Here is a 15,900-nt window from a genome sequence, read left to right on the forward strand (position 1 = left end):
GCTGCGTGGAGAGCGGGGGCCCAGAGGCCATCTGTGTGGTGGTGGCAGCACAGGCCGCCGCCACCAACTTGGCTCCCAGGGGCAGGCCTGGGGCTGCTGAGGGCTCTTCATTCTCTGTCCAGGAACCCGGTGCGAGCCAAGACTGGGTCACAGCACGTGCCCCTTGGTGACACTGGGCAGGAGGGGCCGCCCCCCGCTGTCAGGCACCAGCAGGCTTCGCATCCCCGGATCTTCACGTCATCCGTGCTGGGGAGTGAGCTAAGACATGTCTGCTCAGCAGGGCGAGCAGTTCTCACCATCGTCACCATCACCGCCACCAGCATCACCTTCGTCACCATCACCACCACCTTCACCTTCGTCACCTTCACCATCGTCACCATCTTTGTCACCATCACCACCACTCTCACAGGATGGGAGGTCCCATGAGACCCCCCGGGTGGGTGGTCCTTTCCAGATGGTGGGTCCTTTTCAGGTGGGTGCTGCAGCAGGGGTGGGTGAGCAGAATGAAGAGAAAGCAGACCCCCTGGAATGGTGGCCACCTAGGGGTCATTCAAAGGTACACATGCTCCCAGGGGGTGGCCACATGTGGAGGAGACAGGGGAGGCAGGGCTAAGCACTGAGTGGACCGTGGGAGGCTGAGTCAGTGGCTGTGTGACATCCGTCCAGCCCCCAGCCCCAGCTGACCCTTGGGCAGTCTCCAATGATGTCCCCTGTGGGGACAGCCCTCCCTGAGCCAGGAAGGCCTGTCTGGCACTCGAGCCACGCCTCCCCAGCCCCTCCCACCAGAGCCAGGCAGAACCCACGGGGCAGGCTGTCTGGCTTCCTGCTGGGAAAGCAGTCTCCCCTTCTCCTGGGCCTTCTTCTCCGGGTCCTTTCCGGGAAATAAAGATGAACTCAGAGAAGAAACAGTCTACGGTGTGTTCTTTCAGCCCCCCAAAAGTCACCGTGCGACTCCCCCACAGAAAGAATGATTACAGGAGAACCATGGTGCAGGAAAGCTGTTCGAATGCCTTTTCTTTAAAAAATTTTTTTAAAGATTTCACTTGTTTTTAGAGAAGGGGAAGAGACAGAGGGAAACACCAAAATGTGGTTGCCTCGTGCGCCCCCCCCATCCGGGCCTGGCCTGCAACCCAGGCTGTGCCCTGACTGGGAACTGAACCGGTGACCCTCTGGTTGGCAGGCCAGTGCTCAGTCCACTGAGCCACACCAGCCAGGGCCAAATGTTTTTTCTAACCAGTTGGTTTCAAAAAAACAATTCACCATCACCGTCAACAGCAGCTGCAGGCTGCAGCAGAGGCTGTGGGGCTGGTGCAGGGAGGGCCCAGGGGTGTGCTGGGCGCCGGCAAGGGCACCTCGCTGCGCTGGCTGCCCTCAGAGCAAACCGCTGCCGGCCGCTGGCTCCAACACAGGCCCAGACAGAGACAGGATGCAGGCAGGCGACCGTCCTGCTCAGGGCCTTGGCCTGAGGCTGCCTCCGTCCCGCCAGGATCGGAGGAGACCACAGGGGCAGCAGCAGACAGCCCACCAGGAGGGAGCTGCCTGCCGCCTACCCACTCCCAGAGCCTGTGAGGACACTCCCAGAGCCAGAGGAATCTCCGAGAGGGCAGCAGGAGACAGCACCCACCGTGGAAGCTGGGAACCCTCACGTGGCGGGCTGTGGGTGGGCCACGGGAGGCCGGCCTGGCAGCTTTGTGGGGACACACTTGGCTGCAACTTGCTCACATTAATGTCCCCCGACATCCCCGACCCACCCTAACCACAGCCCACTCTCGTCTTCCCTCCTGGGGGCACTGAGTCCCTGCAACCAGGTGCTCTGAAGCGCCGGCAGCTGTAGCAAGGCAGCCAACCACGGTGCAGGGGGCCTTCAGAGCAGGTGACACTTAAGGACCTGACACCAACCCAGGGCCCAAGCTCCCTGTTAACCAGCCAGGGCCCCCCTCACCCACCTGCAGAAGCGCCTGGCACTGAGGCCCCACGGAAACAGGGGCACCCCCAGCACATCGTGCACACCCCTCATTTTGCAAGCCGGGCCACTTCAGGTTCAGGGGAGCCCAGTGACTGAACACGTAGCAAAAGGCAGGCAGATGTGAGGGGCTGACCTTCCGGGCCTAACATGCTTCCCAAAGCAAAGCCGCAGGCAGGTCTGGAGCCAAGGTGAAGCTGCAGTCTCCTGGCAGACCAGTCGACAGGCAGGACAGCCCTGCCCACCAAGTGCCCCATGTGAGGGCTGGGGTGATGCTGATATCTCTTTTACCCCCAGGGGGGCCCAGTGAGCTCTTCTCTGGAGGGGCAGGCTGGCTGAGGTGGGACAGGAGGGACGGGTGGGGCCTGGGAGCCTGTGGCCAGCAGCTGGGCAGTGGGCACAGGCCACTCAGGACATAGCACCACCGCCACCACTGGGGCTCGCAGGACGTGGGGGCCTGTCAGTCCAAGTCACACCTGGGTCTTTCCAGTGCCCCACCCCGTTCAGCAGAATCACAGGGGCAGATGAGAGGATGGCTTAGTCTTTGGGGTCATCAGGTCCCCAGCAGGGACATGCAGGCTTCAGGGTGGTGTCCCTTGGCCTGGCTTCTCAACAGAACCCAAGAGGCGGGGAAGAAGGCGAGGACAGAGGACTTGCCAGACAGGGTTGTTTATTAAGGCTTGCACTGCCCCAGGCCGCCCCCCAGGCCGTCCAGGCGGCAGCAGTGCATGTGGGACGCGTTCTGAGTACCAGTCTACTGGCACAGCTCCTGCCTCGACTTGGAGGGGCTTCTGCAGTGACGTGTGTTGGAAGGGGCCTTCTCTCCCCAACCCCATGGCCGTGCAGGGCAGACATGTGTGCTGGCATGGTGGAGGGAGCACCGTGTCCGTGCTGCGCCCAGCCCGGAGCGGGTGGCAAGGTCAGCAGCCCACGGTCCACAGGATGCGGCAGCACGGTCAGTTCCCAGGGGTCTGTGCACTTGTCTTTTTCACCACTGACAGGAAAACGGGGTGGAGACGCATGGTGCGGTTCACGATGGGCAGACACCACGTCAGAGGTGACATGGAAGCTCAGTGTCACGGGCACGAAACTTAAACAGCGTGAGGGCGCTCGAGGGGAGGGGTTAAAACGAGGCGTGCAGCCAGGGGCACCGGGGACACGAGACCCGCCGCCCCGAGGAGACAGGGCCGCCTGCAGTGGGCAGGTAATGCATCTGCTGTCTGGGACACAGCCACGAGGCGTGGGCAGTGTGGCCCTGGGCAGGGGACGGGTGAGATGTGGCAAACCAGCTGCCCCAGGCCGCTGCCTGCGGGTCTCAGCGCCTGGGAGGGAAGCGCTTGAAACACACACATGTGGCAGAACCACCCATGATCTGCCACGCCCACTGTGAGGCAACCGAGTGAGAAATGTCCCAAAGACAGACGCAGAGGGGACCGTGAACAAGAGAACAGAACAGGGGTCAGAGCGCAGTGTCTGCCAGCACGCCTCTTTGGATGCACCAGGTCTTCTCCGAAGCAGACCTGCGGTTCGAGTTAGGTGGGTCTGACTGGCGGGCCAGGAGCACGCTCTTTATTAGTGCAGTCTACAATGCTATCGGACTCGGCAAACACACGGGGCGCGGTGCCATCTGCGCAGGGCTCCCGGCGGGACGCAGTGGTGACCGGGCCTGCACAGGAAGACGCAGGGCACTGCCGGGACGCAGCACCAAGCACATGTTCAGGCGAACGTCAGATCGCACGAGAGGCTGGCCTGCGGCCTTTACTGTTTGTTCCGGCTCTGCCGCTCCTGTGGGAAAGGAGAGAAACCAGCTTAAGGCGGGGGGTGGACATGCATGCTGACCCCACAAACCCGGTCCCGGGCTGCGTCGGGGGCTGTGGCTGCAGACCGGGGCCTGCGCTCCACTGGGACCGGCCACACCAGCGGCTCTGGGCTCTGGGCCTGCTGACCTCCGCAAAGGGCACCTTGTTCCACGCAAGGCTCCTCTAGGGCAGGTGACAAGGCCGCCTGCCACCCCTCAGCAGCGTCCCTCACAATGCTGAGACTGAACTCAGTGCCTAAGAAGGAATCGTGCCCCCGCACCGGGTGCGCCCTGTCTGGTCACCGGGACGGTCTACGACAGCATCCCCCACAGAAGGGGCTATTGGACACTGGAAGCAGCCAGCACAGCCCTCTTCTGCTAAAAGGACGCACTGTGTACCCAGGGCAGCAATCCATGCCCACCTTGTCATGCAGGGCACCACCGCCCTGCCCACTGGCATCACCTCCCTACTGAGCCATGGGCCCTGTGCCTGTAAAAAGAGCCTTGTCACCAACAAGTCCAGCCCGAGTCACACCAAGGACCCACAGGCAGGACTCTGTGGGATGCAGCCCCGATCACAGGACGGGCCTCCCCCGGCTCCTAAGAGCACGTGCCCCCGGGGACCAGCTCCTACACATCCACAGGGCACAGCAGTCCCACCACACACCACCTGCGTCTCACTGACAGAGGGCGGCTCTGCTCCAGGGTGTCCTGAGAGCCGGGAGGCAACAGCATAAGCCCGGGCTTGAAGAGCCGCCTCCTCTCTGTCTGCCCACCACCAGCTTCTGGGGACCAGGGAGCCCAGGGCGCCCTCCTGGGAGGCACTGGGAGCACATCCACAGCTCCTGGAGCCCAGGTCAGCCAGGCTGACCCACCTGCTCTCCCACCACGTGAGGGAAGGAGACTCCCAGGAGCCAGGCCGGCCCCTCTCCTGGGCACCCTGGGGCGCACAGGGAGGCTGTGCAGGGTGCAGCTTGCATTCCAAACGAATCTCAAAGGCCTGCTGGGCTGACAGGGAGGCTCACAGCCCCATGCCCAGGGCCAACTTCGGCCTTTCACCTCCCTGCACCTACCCCACCCATGCCCAGGGGTCTCGCTGCTACTCGAGAACCTTCTAAGCACGGAGCTGAGCCAGTGTGGGGCAGAAGGAAGTGGTGGTGGGGGGGCATCGGCTGCAGGGACAGCACGTATGCAAGATGAGCTCACACAGGTCGCCTGGAGCAAGGCGGGGTGGGGTGGGCACTGCAAAGCCCTAGCACTGCCTGGCCCTGCACACCTGGCTGCTGTTTACTTGAGGCACTTCACACCACACGCAGAAGGGGGCGCCACAGAACCTCAGGAACTGGAAATGGACGGACAGGCCCTTCCCCTTTCCCAGCAGAAGGAGTGAGACCACCTGTCTCCCGAAGCTTTGAGTCACCACCGCAGGCCCCCTGAAGCAGTCAGCTGAGACACTCAGGGCGCTCACAGACGCGTGTTTTTGATTTTTTTTTTTATCGAACACAGAACACTGAAAAAACATGGAAAATCCACCTACCATCAACTCACATTTCTTGAAAGAAAGGACATTTTAAAAACAAAGACACAGCCCTGGCTGGTGTGGCTCAGTGGGTTGAGTGCAGGCTGTGAACCAAAGGGTTGCCCGTTCGATTCCCAGTCAGAGCAGGTGCCTGGGTTGCAGGCCAGGTCCCCAGTAGGGGGCGCACGAGAGGCAACCACACACTGATGTTCCCCTCTTTCTCCTTCCCATCCCCCTTTTCTAAAAATAAATAAATATTTAAAACCAAATCAAATAAAAACCTCAAACAAAAAATAATTTTTAAAAATAATTTTAAATAATTTAATTAAAAAAAAAACAAAATAAAAACAAAGACACAGCCCTGGCTGGTGTGGCTCAGTGAGCAGGACGCTATCCCGCACACCGGAAGGTCATCAGTTCAGTCCCCAGGCAGGTCAGAGGCCTGGGGACGTGGGCTCGATCCCTGGGGAGGGTGTGTGGAAGAGGCAGCCCATCAGGGCCTCTCTGACACGGCTGTGTCTCTGCCTCCCCCGCCCCAGAACCAGGGAAGGAAAAACTAAGAGAAAACACAGACACACCGTCTGGCCAAGACGGAGGCATAGGTGGAAACACTGTGCCTCCTTGCACAACCAAAATTAAGGACAACAAAGATTTAGAACCAAAAACACAGTCAGAACAGACAGAAAACTGAACTGTAGGGAAGTCCGACAATCATTTAACCAGATCGGTAAGAGGGGCGGAGTTGGCGGAGAGGGACTGAGGCGGGAAAAGGAGGTGGCAGCCAGACCCAGAGCGCAGGCAGCACGGGGGCTGGATTCCACCACAGAGTCACCCACAGATAAACTAGGCACAAATGGGCAGCAATACAGACCACGCACCCCAGGGCCCCAGCGACAGGAAAGAAACCCTAAAAGCACCGATTGAAAAGGTGCCAGGAGAGACTCCCAGGCTCACAGGAGAGTTCATTGGAGAGACCCACAGGGTCCTAAAATGTACACAAGCCCACCCACCTGGGAACCAGCACCAGAAGGGCCCACTTTGCTTGTGGGAAGCAGCAGAGGGGACTGAAATCCGAGAGAGTCAATCAAATGCCGTTTCCCCCTCTCTGACCCTGCCCTCAGTCAAAATCCAGGGACTGGGCTGACCCACCCTGGTGAACACCTAGGGCTCTACCCCTCATACGTAACAGGCGCAAACAGACCAAAACATTATGGCTCAAACAGAACAAATCAAAGCCCTAGAGCCGATACTTCTAAGCGACCAAGAGATAGCCAACCTATCAGATGCACGGTTCAAAACACTGGTGATCAGGATGCTCACAGAACTGGTTGATTTTGGTAGCAAATTAGATGAGAAAATGGAAGGCTACACTAAGTAAAATGAAGCAAAATGCACAGGGAACCAACAGTAAAGGAAATAAAACTGGGACTCAAATCAATGGAGTGGACCAGAAGGAACAAAGAAACAATCAAACAGAAAAGAATGAAGAAACAAGAATTCAAAAACATGAGGAGAGGCTCAGGAACCTCCAGGGCATCTTTAAATGTTCCAATGTCCGAATTATAGGGGTACCAGAAGGGGAAGAGGAAGAGCAACAAGTGGAAAACGTATTTGAATAAATAATAAAGGAGAACTTCCCCAGTCTGACAAAGGAAATAGACTTCCAGGAAATCCAGGAAGCTCAGAGAGTCCCAAAGAAGTTGGACCCAAGAAGGAACACACCAAGGCACATCATAATTACATAAGCCAAGATGAAAATGGAGAGAATCCTAGAAGCAGCAAGAGATTAAGAGGACAGTCACCTACAAAGGAGTTCCCATTAGACGGTCAGCGGATTTCTCAAAAGAGACCTTCCAGGCAAGAAGGGGCTGGAAAGAAGTATTCCAAGCCATGAAATCCAAAGACCTACATCCAAGATTGCTTTATCCAGCAAAGCTTTCATTTAGAATGGAAAGGCAGATAAAGTGCTTCTCAGATAAGGTCAAATTCAAGGAGTTCATCATCACCAAGCCCTTATTTTATGGTATGTTAAAGGGACTTATCTAAAAAAAAGAAGATAAAAAATATGAACAGTAAAAGGACAGCAAACTCACAGTTATTAACAACCACACCTAAAACAAAAGCAAACTAAGCAGACAGCTAGATCAGGAGGGGAGCCACAGAAATGGAGATCACATGGAGGGTTATCAGCAGGGGAGTGGGAGGAGGAGAAGGGGGGAGAAGGTACAGAGAATAAGTAGCATAGACAATGGGGAGAAAATAGACAGGGGGAGGGGAAGAGTAGTGTGAGAAATGTAGAAGCCAAAGACTTATGACACATGGACATGAACTAAAGGGGGGGAATGTGGGTGGGAGGAGAATGAAGGGAGGGAATGGGACAACTGTAATGGCATAATCAATGAACTACATAAAAATAAAACAAAACAAAACACAGACAAGGGAGAAAACCTCAGGGGGAGTCTGGCGCAAGGCAGCACTCGGAGCCCTCCACCATCCCCTGCGCCCACTCTCTGCGACCACCCTGGGCTCCGGGGGTCTCTGTGCCCTGGGGAGCCTTCCAGAGACCCAACTGCAGGCTGAGCTGCAACCAGGCGGCTGCACCGCCCCCCTCACCACCCACAGGGAGCCGCGCCAGCTTTCCCCACACTGGACGGAAACCAGGACACGTGCTCTCGACAGCCCGAAGTGCAGGGTGGAGCGGCCAGTCGGCCCGAGCCCCTTGCAGCTGGCTGTGCACGGCGGGTGCGCACCGCTGCCCCTCAGAAACTGAGGGGATCAGAGTCACGTCTTGCCGCCGCCTCCCGTGTCACCAGGGGGACGCCCGACTCACCTTGCGCACCACTTCCTCCTCCTCCTGGCGCTTCTCGTAGTGAGAGAAGTCGTCGAAGATGGAGGTGGTGTGTTTGTAGGAGGCGATGATCTTCAGCACTTGCTTTGCCTTCTCCAAGGGCACCTCCTGGGTGTCACGGGAGTTTGTCACCGGCTTGTTATCGTTGTTCTCTAGCCGGATGTGCCGGAGCTGGTTGTTGGGCACATCCTTGACAAAAATCCACTTCACGTCGAACTTGCCCTTCCACTTGTCCTGAGACCAGACCCCGGCGCTGGTGCCGTAGTCCACGGGCGACTTCATCTCGGCCACTCCACAGAAGTGGCCGCTGCCATTGACGCTGAAGAGCAGGTAGACGGGCCCCTTGCTGCCCACGGAGCGGAAGGCGCCGTCCAGCCGCTTGTTGCCGTGCTCGGTGCTGCACCAGACGGAGTACTTGATGGAGCGGTGCACGTCGTCCTCCGAGTAGCTCTTGATGATGAACACACGCCCACCGCGCAGGTTCCAGTCGAACTCCTTAGGGTTGTAGCTGTGGGCAGCCTTCAGCTTCTCGAGGACCGGGTGGGACTCCACGCTCGAGGCCGAGCTGGGCTGGGTGCTTCCGGGGGCGTGACTGTCACCCCCAGTCCCTGAGCTCTGCCCGAACGCTGCGCTCCGGTTGCGCGGGGCGACCCAGCGGGTCTGGGGTGGCGGCTGTGGGCCCTGGTATTGCGGTTGGGCCAGAGAGGGCGGCTGAGCGGGCAGAGGCTGCACGACCGGCTGAGGCGGGAGGAGCGGCTGCGGGGCTGGGGCCGGCTGGGGGGCTGGGGCCTTGGGCACAGGCCCCTTGTTGTCCCAGGTGCCGATGTCCATGTTATGCTTTATAGGTGGAGGGGGCAGTGCAGCCCCGATGACAGGCCCGCCCTTGGCTTTCATTTTTGGCTGCGGCTTTGCAGGCTTGCTGGCAATGGCGGCCCACGAGGTCGGCTTCGAAACCGGCATGTTTACGTTTGTGCCACCGTTGCCAGAGAGCACCCCGGTCATCGCCACACTGCTGACGACTGAACCCACAGTCTTGACCGCAGAGGAGGTGACGTCACCGATCTTCAGGCCCACCATGCCCTGCTCCAGGCTGTTCATCCCAGGGGCCTTGCTGAGGCTGTCGCCATGGAAGCCCGCCTGCCCGTCCACCAGCGTGCCGCCCAGGGAGCTCGGTGGGTAGGGGTAGCTGCCCCCATAGGCGGGGCTTTGGGCCTGCTGCCCCTGAGACCCGCTTGCGCCCCAGGCCGAGAAGGCGGGGTTCTCAGGGAAGAAATTAAACCGGTGGGGGTAGATGCTGCTGCCCAGGCCCCCGGGCTGCCCGAACACGGCGTCGTGCAGGAAGTGATGGTCACCGTTGCTGAGCTGCCCGTAGGTGGTAAGGTACGGGACCGGAGGGTCCCCTCCGGTGGACCACGGTGCCTCGCTGAGGGAGTACGGGAACCCGATGGACGGCGGGTAGTAGCTGGGCAGGTAGGGGTCAGCCATGGAGGGGTAGCTGTTGCTCTGCAGGAACGGAGGGACACGTCAGGCTGCTCTCTCGGCCTGGGGAGACCCCGCTGCCCCACCCCCACCAGCCGCGCCCCCTGATCAGGAAGGAAGCGCAAAAGCAACCTCACGTGGTGCGTGAGGGGCTGCCCATACTTCACAGCCTCCCCCGCCTCCCGAGAGCGGTAGCTCCTGCACTTACAGGGAACTAAGCCTGTGAAGAGCCCCCAGGGCCCCCCGCACCTCAGTGCGAGGCGAGCCACAGCCTGCCGACTCCAAGTGCAGACCTGGAGCGGCCCCAGGCTCAGCCGGCACCAGCTCCCCAGACAGGACGTGGCCAGGCGGCTCCAGCCCCAACCTCCGCAGGCCCCTGTGACTGCCCGGGCACCCTCCCCTCAGTGGTGACCGTGGAGTCCATTCACCAGGAGATGGTGCGACAATGCAGTGAGGACACCGGTCCCGACCCTGCTCTCAGTGCCAGGACACCTGTGTTCTGGGAGGGCGTCCACGGTGAGAGCTGTCCCCGGGCCACTGCTGCTGCAACCTCTGGGGCCACTTGGCTCACACCCGGGGACAGCGCTCAAGGCAAGGCCAGCCTCCTGACTTGGAGAGGCTGCCCCTCGTGCAAGGCTCCACAGGCCGCCCTGTGACTCCGTCAACAGGGCAAGCAAATGGGGACAGCAAACCCAATGAATCTCATGTCACCAGTGACGGTCACTGCAGACCTTCTTCTTCAGAAAGACTGACAGACACGGTAGAACTACATGTGTATTCCAGAATGGAGAGTTTTTCGTACTAAAATCTCACCACTGTGCAAAACCAGAAAACCTCATTCTCCATTCTGAATGACCAGAACCATTTATTCTAAAGTTGAAACCTTTGCTTCCTGCATCTGCTCTTCCGAGAAGGAAGAAATTCCACAATCAGCGGAGGCTGCAACTTCACGGACAACACAGTGACCCAGCTGCAGTGACCAAGAACAGGGACCACAGAGAGAAGAGGGGCCCTTCGGAAGCCCAGGGGGACGGAAGATTCTTAGACTAGGCTGAGAAGTGTTTACTTAAAAAGGCAACCACCACCAAAAAACACTTGAAAAAATTATGTAAAAAGGGAAAAGAGTCAGGGGCTGTGCACAAGGAGCCCCCAGGGCAACCCAGCTATGACCATGCCACCGACCCCAGCGGCCACCTGTCTGTTTCAAAACCAAGCCCTGAGGACCACAAAAGCTCCACCTCCTAGAAACACTTCCAGATGTAGTGAGGCCCCTTCCTTTTGGTTAAGGTTAACACACAACATTTCTGTAGTACTCGAGTCATCTAAGAAAAAACAAGTCGGTCAAAAAACAAGCCCCTTCACTTCCTGCCACCACCTCTGGGGGAGCCCGATGCCAGGCCAGCCCTACTCCACAGCACCAGGTCCTCCTCAGGGCCCTGTGCCCCGAAGTGCTGCGGGGGTTGGGGGAAGACCTGAGGCACTTGGCAGAGGGCGGACTGGCCATATTCCACCACAGGGGAGAGGCAGAACCAGCCTCTATTCCAAAGCCAATGAGCACAGTGTGTTTTAAAAAGGATATAGTAGCATGGTGCTGGCTGGCGTGGCTCAGTGGATTAAGCACCAGCCTGCGAACCTAAGAGTCACTGGTTCGATTCCCAGTCAGGGCACTTGCCAGTTCCCAGATGAGGTGTTTGAAAGGCAACCAATCAACATTTCCCTTTCTCCCTCCCTCCCCTTTACACTAGACATAAATAAACTAAATCTTAAAAAAATAAAAGTAGTACATAGTATAAACATTTAGATGTTAAGCCTGAACTCCAACTACCCCAAGTGGGTTTAACCTGGGCAACTTACCCCCCAGGACACATTTTTGGCTGTCCCCCTGTGGAGACAGCTGTCACTCATGGCATCTGGTGGAAGAACACCAGAGAGGCTGCTAAACTCCCTACATCATGCAAATGAGAAGTGTTTCCAAAAACCCCCACAAGTGCCAGGCAGCCAAGATTCCCAGGGCCCAGCCTTGGGCAGGTGTCCGAGCTCTGTGTGCCACCTCTCATCCTCCCCAACACTTCCGAGAGACCCCCGCCACTGTCCACCTCATGGAAGAGCCAGGTGCAGCAGGCCAGCCATCTGAGGAAGCGGCTGTCAGTGAGAGTCAAACCCGAGGCAGGGGCTGGGCCCCAGAGCTGGGCTCTGAGCTGCCCCACAAACGCCAAGGACAATAAAGCGCAGCGTCACAGCACGCCAGCCCAGCGGGGCCGCACTCCCTCCAGAGGAACCCAGCTTCGCTGCAGTCCCACCCACCGTCAGTTTAGAAACCTGCCTATCATTTCCCGTACTTCGCAGTCCGCTTCTTCTTCGTCGTTTAAAACAGCAAAGTCAGACCACAGCAGTGAAGGCAGATGTTGTTCAAATCCCGTGAAAGCACAGATAGCAGTAAATGCCACGGACCAACTCACCTGATTTGACTGTCCAGACAGGTAGGGCTCGAAATCACTGTCATGAACTGCATCCTTCTGGTGCAGAGACCCATTTTGCACTAGAATAAGTAGTACAATTATGGTTGAATTTTTATTAAGAGTAGTAAAGTCTAAACCCATTAATTTCTAGTAAAAAGTGCTTTTGTTTAAAAGCCGACGTGAGCATATCTAACCAGAACGGCAGCTAACTAGAACTTCCATGACAAGGTATGGTGTTTGGGAAAGATCCTGCCAGCATCTGGCAGATGAGGACGAGGCAGAGGTGCGGACCTGACACTGCAGGACCTGCACCCAGATCCCAGTGATAGGAGGAGCTCTGAGGAGACCGCTGGGAAGCCAGGGGAGCCAGGACGGGGGTGGGTCAGCACCGGTGCAGCCAGGAAGCAAACGGCCAAGGCCCGAAGCGCCTCTGCTCGTTCTGGTCTGGCTGTGGGTGCATTTTCCACAGTTACCAGGCTCGGCAACGAAAGGAAAGGAAAGGTAAATACAGTGCTGGGCCTTTTCCAACTGAAAACACGATGAACCATATTTGGTTACACCCCAGCACACACGCACGGTGTGAAAACAGTCTCGCAAATCCACAGAGGGGATCACATACAGGTCCTCACAAAGCGAGTTTTGGGGGTTCACTCCAGGCCAGAATGTCGTGGGAAGTCGAGGGGCTTCAAGGACGCAGTGTGTAAGGGCCAGGGTCCTCCTCCCAGTGCTGCCCCTTACTCACACCTGGGCCTCTTGGCTTCCTTCCCTGTACAGCCAAACGACCCCCTGGCGGTTCTCTCCCACCCAGGGAAAGCCCCTGCTTCCGACCTGTCAAATCTCCCCAAACCTTTAGTCTCCCCCGAAACCGACGGGGAGGAAATTGTCGCTTTTCGACGCTGCTTCCTAGACCCTCTCCTTCCCCTCCCCCGCCCCCAGCAGGGTGCCCACGCCGCTACCTCCCGTTCCCTCCCGGGCTTCGGGCCTGCACAGGCCACCCGCGTCCACTTACCTTTATTATCTTGTCCTTTGCTTCTCTGCACCGCCGCCGGCCGGGACGAGCGAGCGGACACACCCGGAGGAAGGGAAAACGCTAAGTTAACGGCCAGAATCCCTCCCAGGCGGCGGCGCGCTCCAAGGCGAACGGGCCCTGGGGTCCCACGCGACTCCGCCCCAGGCTGCGATCCCACCTCGCCAGCCCCGGACCTCGCGACCCCAGACCCCAGCTCCGCGATCCCGGTCCGGCCCGCTACCTGGGGGTCCACGCTGGTAGCCGACATGCTTCATGAACAGCCGGCGCGGCGCGGGGCCGGGACGCCTGCCGGCTCGGGCCTTCCGCGAGGCCGGGCCTGTCACCCGGGCTCTCGCGGTCCCGGGCCCGCCGCCCCCTCCCCGGGCGCCGGCCAGGAGGCGGCTGGTGGGCGCGCGGGCCGCTCGCGAGGCGCGACGCTGCGCGGTGAACAGGAACTGCACACTCGGACGAGGGACTCCAATGGCGCCGTCAGCGGCGGCGGCGGCAGCGGCGGAGACGAGGTTGCGCGACGTCAGCCCGCGCGGGGCAGGCCGGGAGCTGTGACGGTCCTCAACGCATCGCGCCTGCGCACCACAGCCGCGGGACGGATCTGGCGCCGAAGTCCCAGACTCGCGCCGTATGGGCGGGGCCAGGGGTGGGGGCGAGCCCAGGAAGTCACGTGGGCAGCGGCAGAGCACTGCGGGTCCCGGGAGGCTCCCGGATGGCAGTTCCAGGCTTGTTCCCGAGTTGTTAAGAAGTGGAGCCAGCGAGTGCGGCCCGCTACTTAACGCCACTTACACAGGCCGGGGTCCAGTCTACCTTGCAGCTCGCCCCAAACTCCCCAACAGCCCTCGTCGGAGCGCCGAGGGTGTGAACTCTGGGCGCTGGGGCCTTAATCCAGGGCCTCCTGAGGTTGGTTTGTGGCCCAGTCTCCTGGGGCAGCTGCGCCCCGAAAGCCCGGGGCTCCGGTGTCCCCGAGGGTGCTGTTTCCCATCTCTCTTGGGTCTCCAAGAGGCTCCGCAGTTTATATACAGTTTGCTGTAAAGTTCCTGCCTGGGAATTTCCCTCCGGGGGAGGATCCTTCCGGCTTCTTCCAGCTCCGGTGGCCCCAGGCATCCTTGGTGTTCATTGGCACCATGCTTCCATTGTCACATGGTCTTTTCGCTTTATTGGATTTAGAGCCTACCCTAGTGTAGTATGATCTCATTCTAATAACTTCATTCTTCCTGCAAAGATTCTGTTTTCCCGTACGGGCCCGTTCACAGGTGAATGAACACTTGAGGGATGTCAAATGGAAGATTTGGAGAGCATCCAGAGGCTAAGCTGGGTTCCACCCACAACGGGGAAGGAAAGCACCCTCTCCCCAAACGAGAGGACTGAGGCACACTCGGGAAAGCTGCTGGCTCGGGAAGGGCAGGCAGGATCTGACAGCCACTCCAGGCCAGCCAGAGCAGAGGCTGGTGCGGGTCCCAGACAGCAGGGAATGTATGGGCCCCAAAGCAGCTTAGTGCAGGGACTGTGCATGGATCCCGTGAAGGGCTGGGAGAAGCTGCTGCACCCTCACCCTCCCAGCCCACGTGGGACCAGGAGGTCTGGCCCTGCAGGCTGGGAGCAGAGCAGCTCCTGGCACAGGGAGAGGGTGTGGAGGCTCTGGGAGACCACAGGAACCTCTGGGGCAGGGTGGCCCTGCTCCGGGTTTGTGCCAGGACACGCAGGCTCTCGCTACTGCCCCAGACACCCTGCTCCTGCCCTTTCCACCCTCACCCTGGCTCGTCCTCTGGCCTTCTGGACATGCTGAGTCCGTGTAGGCATGTAGCACAGGGGTCCCCCACATGTTAAAACTAATTGGTGGCTGGAGGACTTCAACCAGCTCCCGGTCCCTGGGTGACCGGCCTTGTCCTCACCGGGCTCCCCAGGGTTCTGCCCCTTTGGGGCTTCCCCCAGGGCCCCCTGCCCCCAAGGCTGGTCCACGGCCAGGCAGTTGCACCCACATCGCCCTAACTCCACTTTGACAAGGGCACCTTCTGCCTTAGCACAAACTGTCCCCAAAGACAATCTGGGGCCCAGATGTCTCTGGGGTGTGGGAGCAGGATGTAGACATGCCTGCCCATGGCCCACGTGGCAGCTGGAATAGGGTAGCTTGGCAGTCCCTCCCTCCTCAGGTAGTGCCAACCTTGGCAATGAGACGGGCCTTGGCACCTGCTGCAAAACCGCTCGGAGCTGCTCTTGGAGCAGAGGTGCCTCACCTGGCAGCCAGGAGAGGGGCCCAGCAGGCGGCCACCGCAGCCAGGTCTGGGCGCCTCATTCCCCCTCTGCCATCTCTCTGCAGCTCTGTCCTGGAATTTACCATTTCCTGCTCACCGTCACAGTCCCTCAAGCAGCTGTGCTCAGAGGGAGGCAGAGACCCTCACAGACACTCGCAGGCCCCCCCGCCCTAGGACTTGGCGGCACCGCTTCGTGCTGACACCCAGGGCCCTGCTGGGGTGAGGGGTGGCAATAGTCATGGGGAGGAGGTGGGGAGAGGGTAGCACTGGGAATAGTTCCTCAGTACAAAGGGGCCCCGAACCATGCCTTGTCCTACTGGGAGTCGCCATAAAAACACAAGAGGGAAGACAAGAGTATTAAGAAGGTCAAGGTGAGGACAGCAGAGTGTTCAGCCCCAAGCCTTCAGCCGCCAGGTGGGGAGCTTCGAAGGCCTTCGGCCCACACAAAGGGCGGGGCCAGGTGCTGTGCCCCCTCTCCCCACCCCCTTCAGCCTCTGCTGCCTGGTCTTGCTGCACCCGAAGCCCAAGCCCAAACCCTCCTCCTGGGCCACAGGCAAGCAT

The 15,900-nt window shown here is 59.3% G+C and overlaps 1 protein-coding gene across 1 annotated transcript; it reads right to left on the minus strand.

Moving 5' to 3' along the window:
- Positions 1–3,510: 3,510 nt before the first annotated feature.
- On the minus strand, positions 3,511–15,839 carry YTHDF1 (YTH N6-methyladenosine RNA binding protein F1). Its single transcript, XM_037060052.1, has 5 exons — positions 13,317–15,839; positions 13,076–13,100; positions 12,067–12,146; positions 8,111–9,631; positions 3,511–3,748 (listed from the first exon to the last, which is right to left on the minus strand). The coding sequence occupies exons 1-5, from the start codon at positions 13,341–13,343 to the stop codon at positions 3,722–3,724; spliced, it is 1,680 nt and encodes a 559-aa protein (XP_036915947.1). The 5' UTR covers positions 13,344–15,839; the 3' UTR covers positions 3,511–3,721.
- Positions 15,840–15,900: the final 61 nt, after the last annotated feature.

Source organism: Sturnira hondurensis, unplaced genomic scaffold (genome assembly GCF_014824575.4).
Source record: "Sturnira hondurensis isolate 20B ecotype Veracruz unplaced genomic scaffold, ASM1482457v3 Scaffold0011378, whole genome shotgun sequence".
NCBI classification, from domain to species: Eukaryota; Metazoa; Chordata; class Mammalia; order Chiroptera; family Phyllostomidae; genus Sturnira; species Sturnira hondurensis.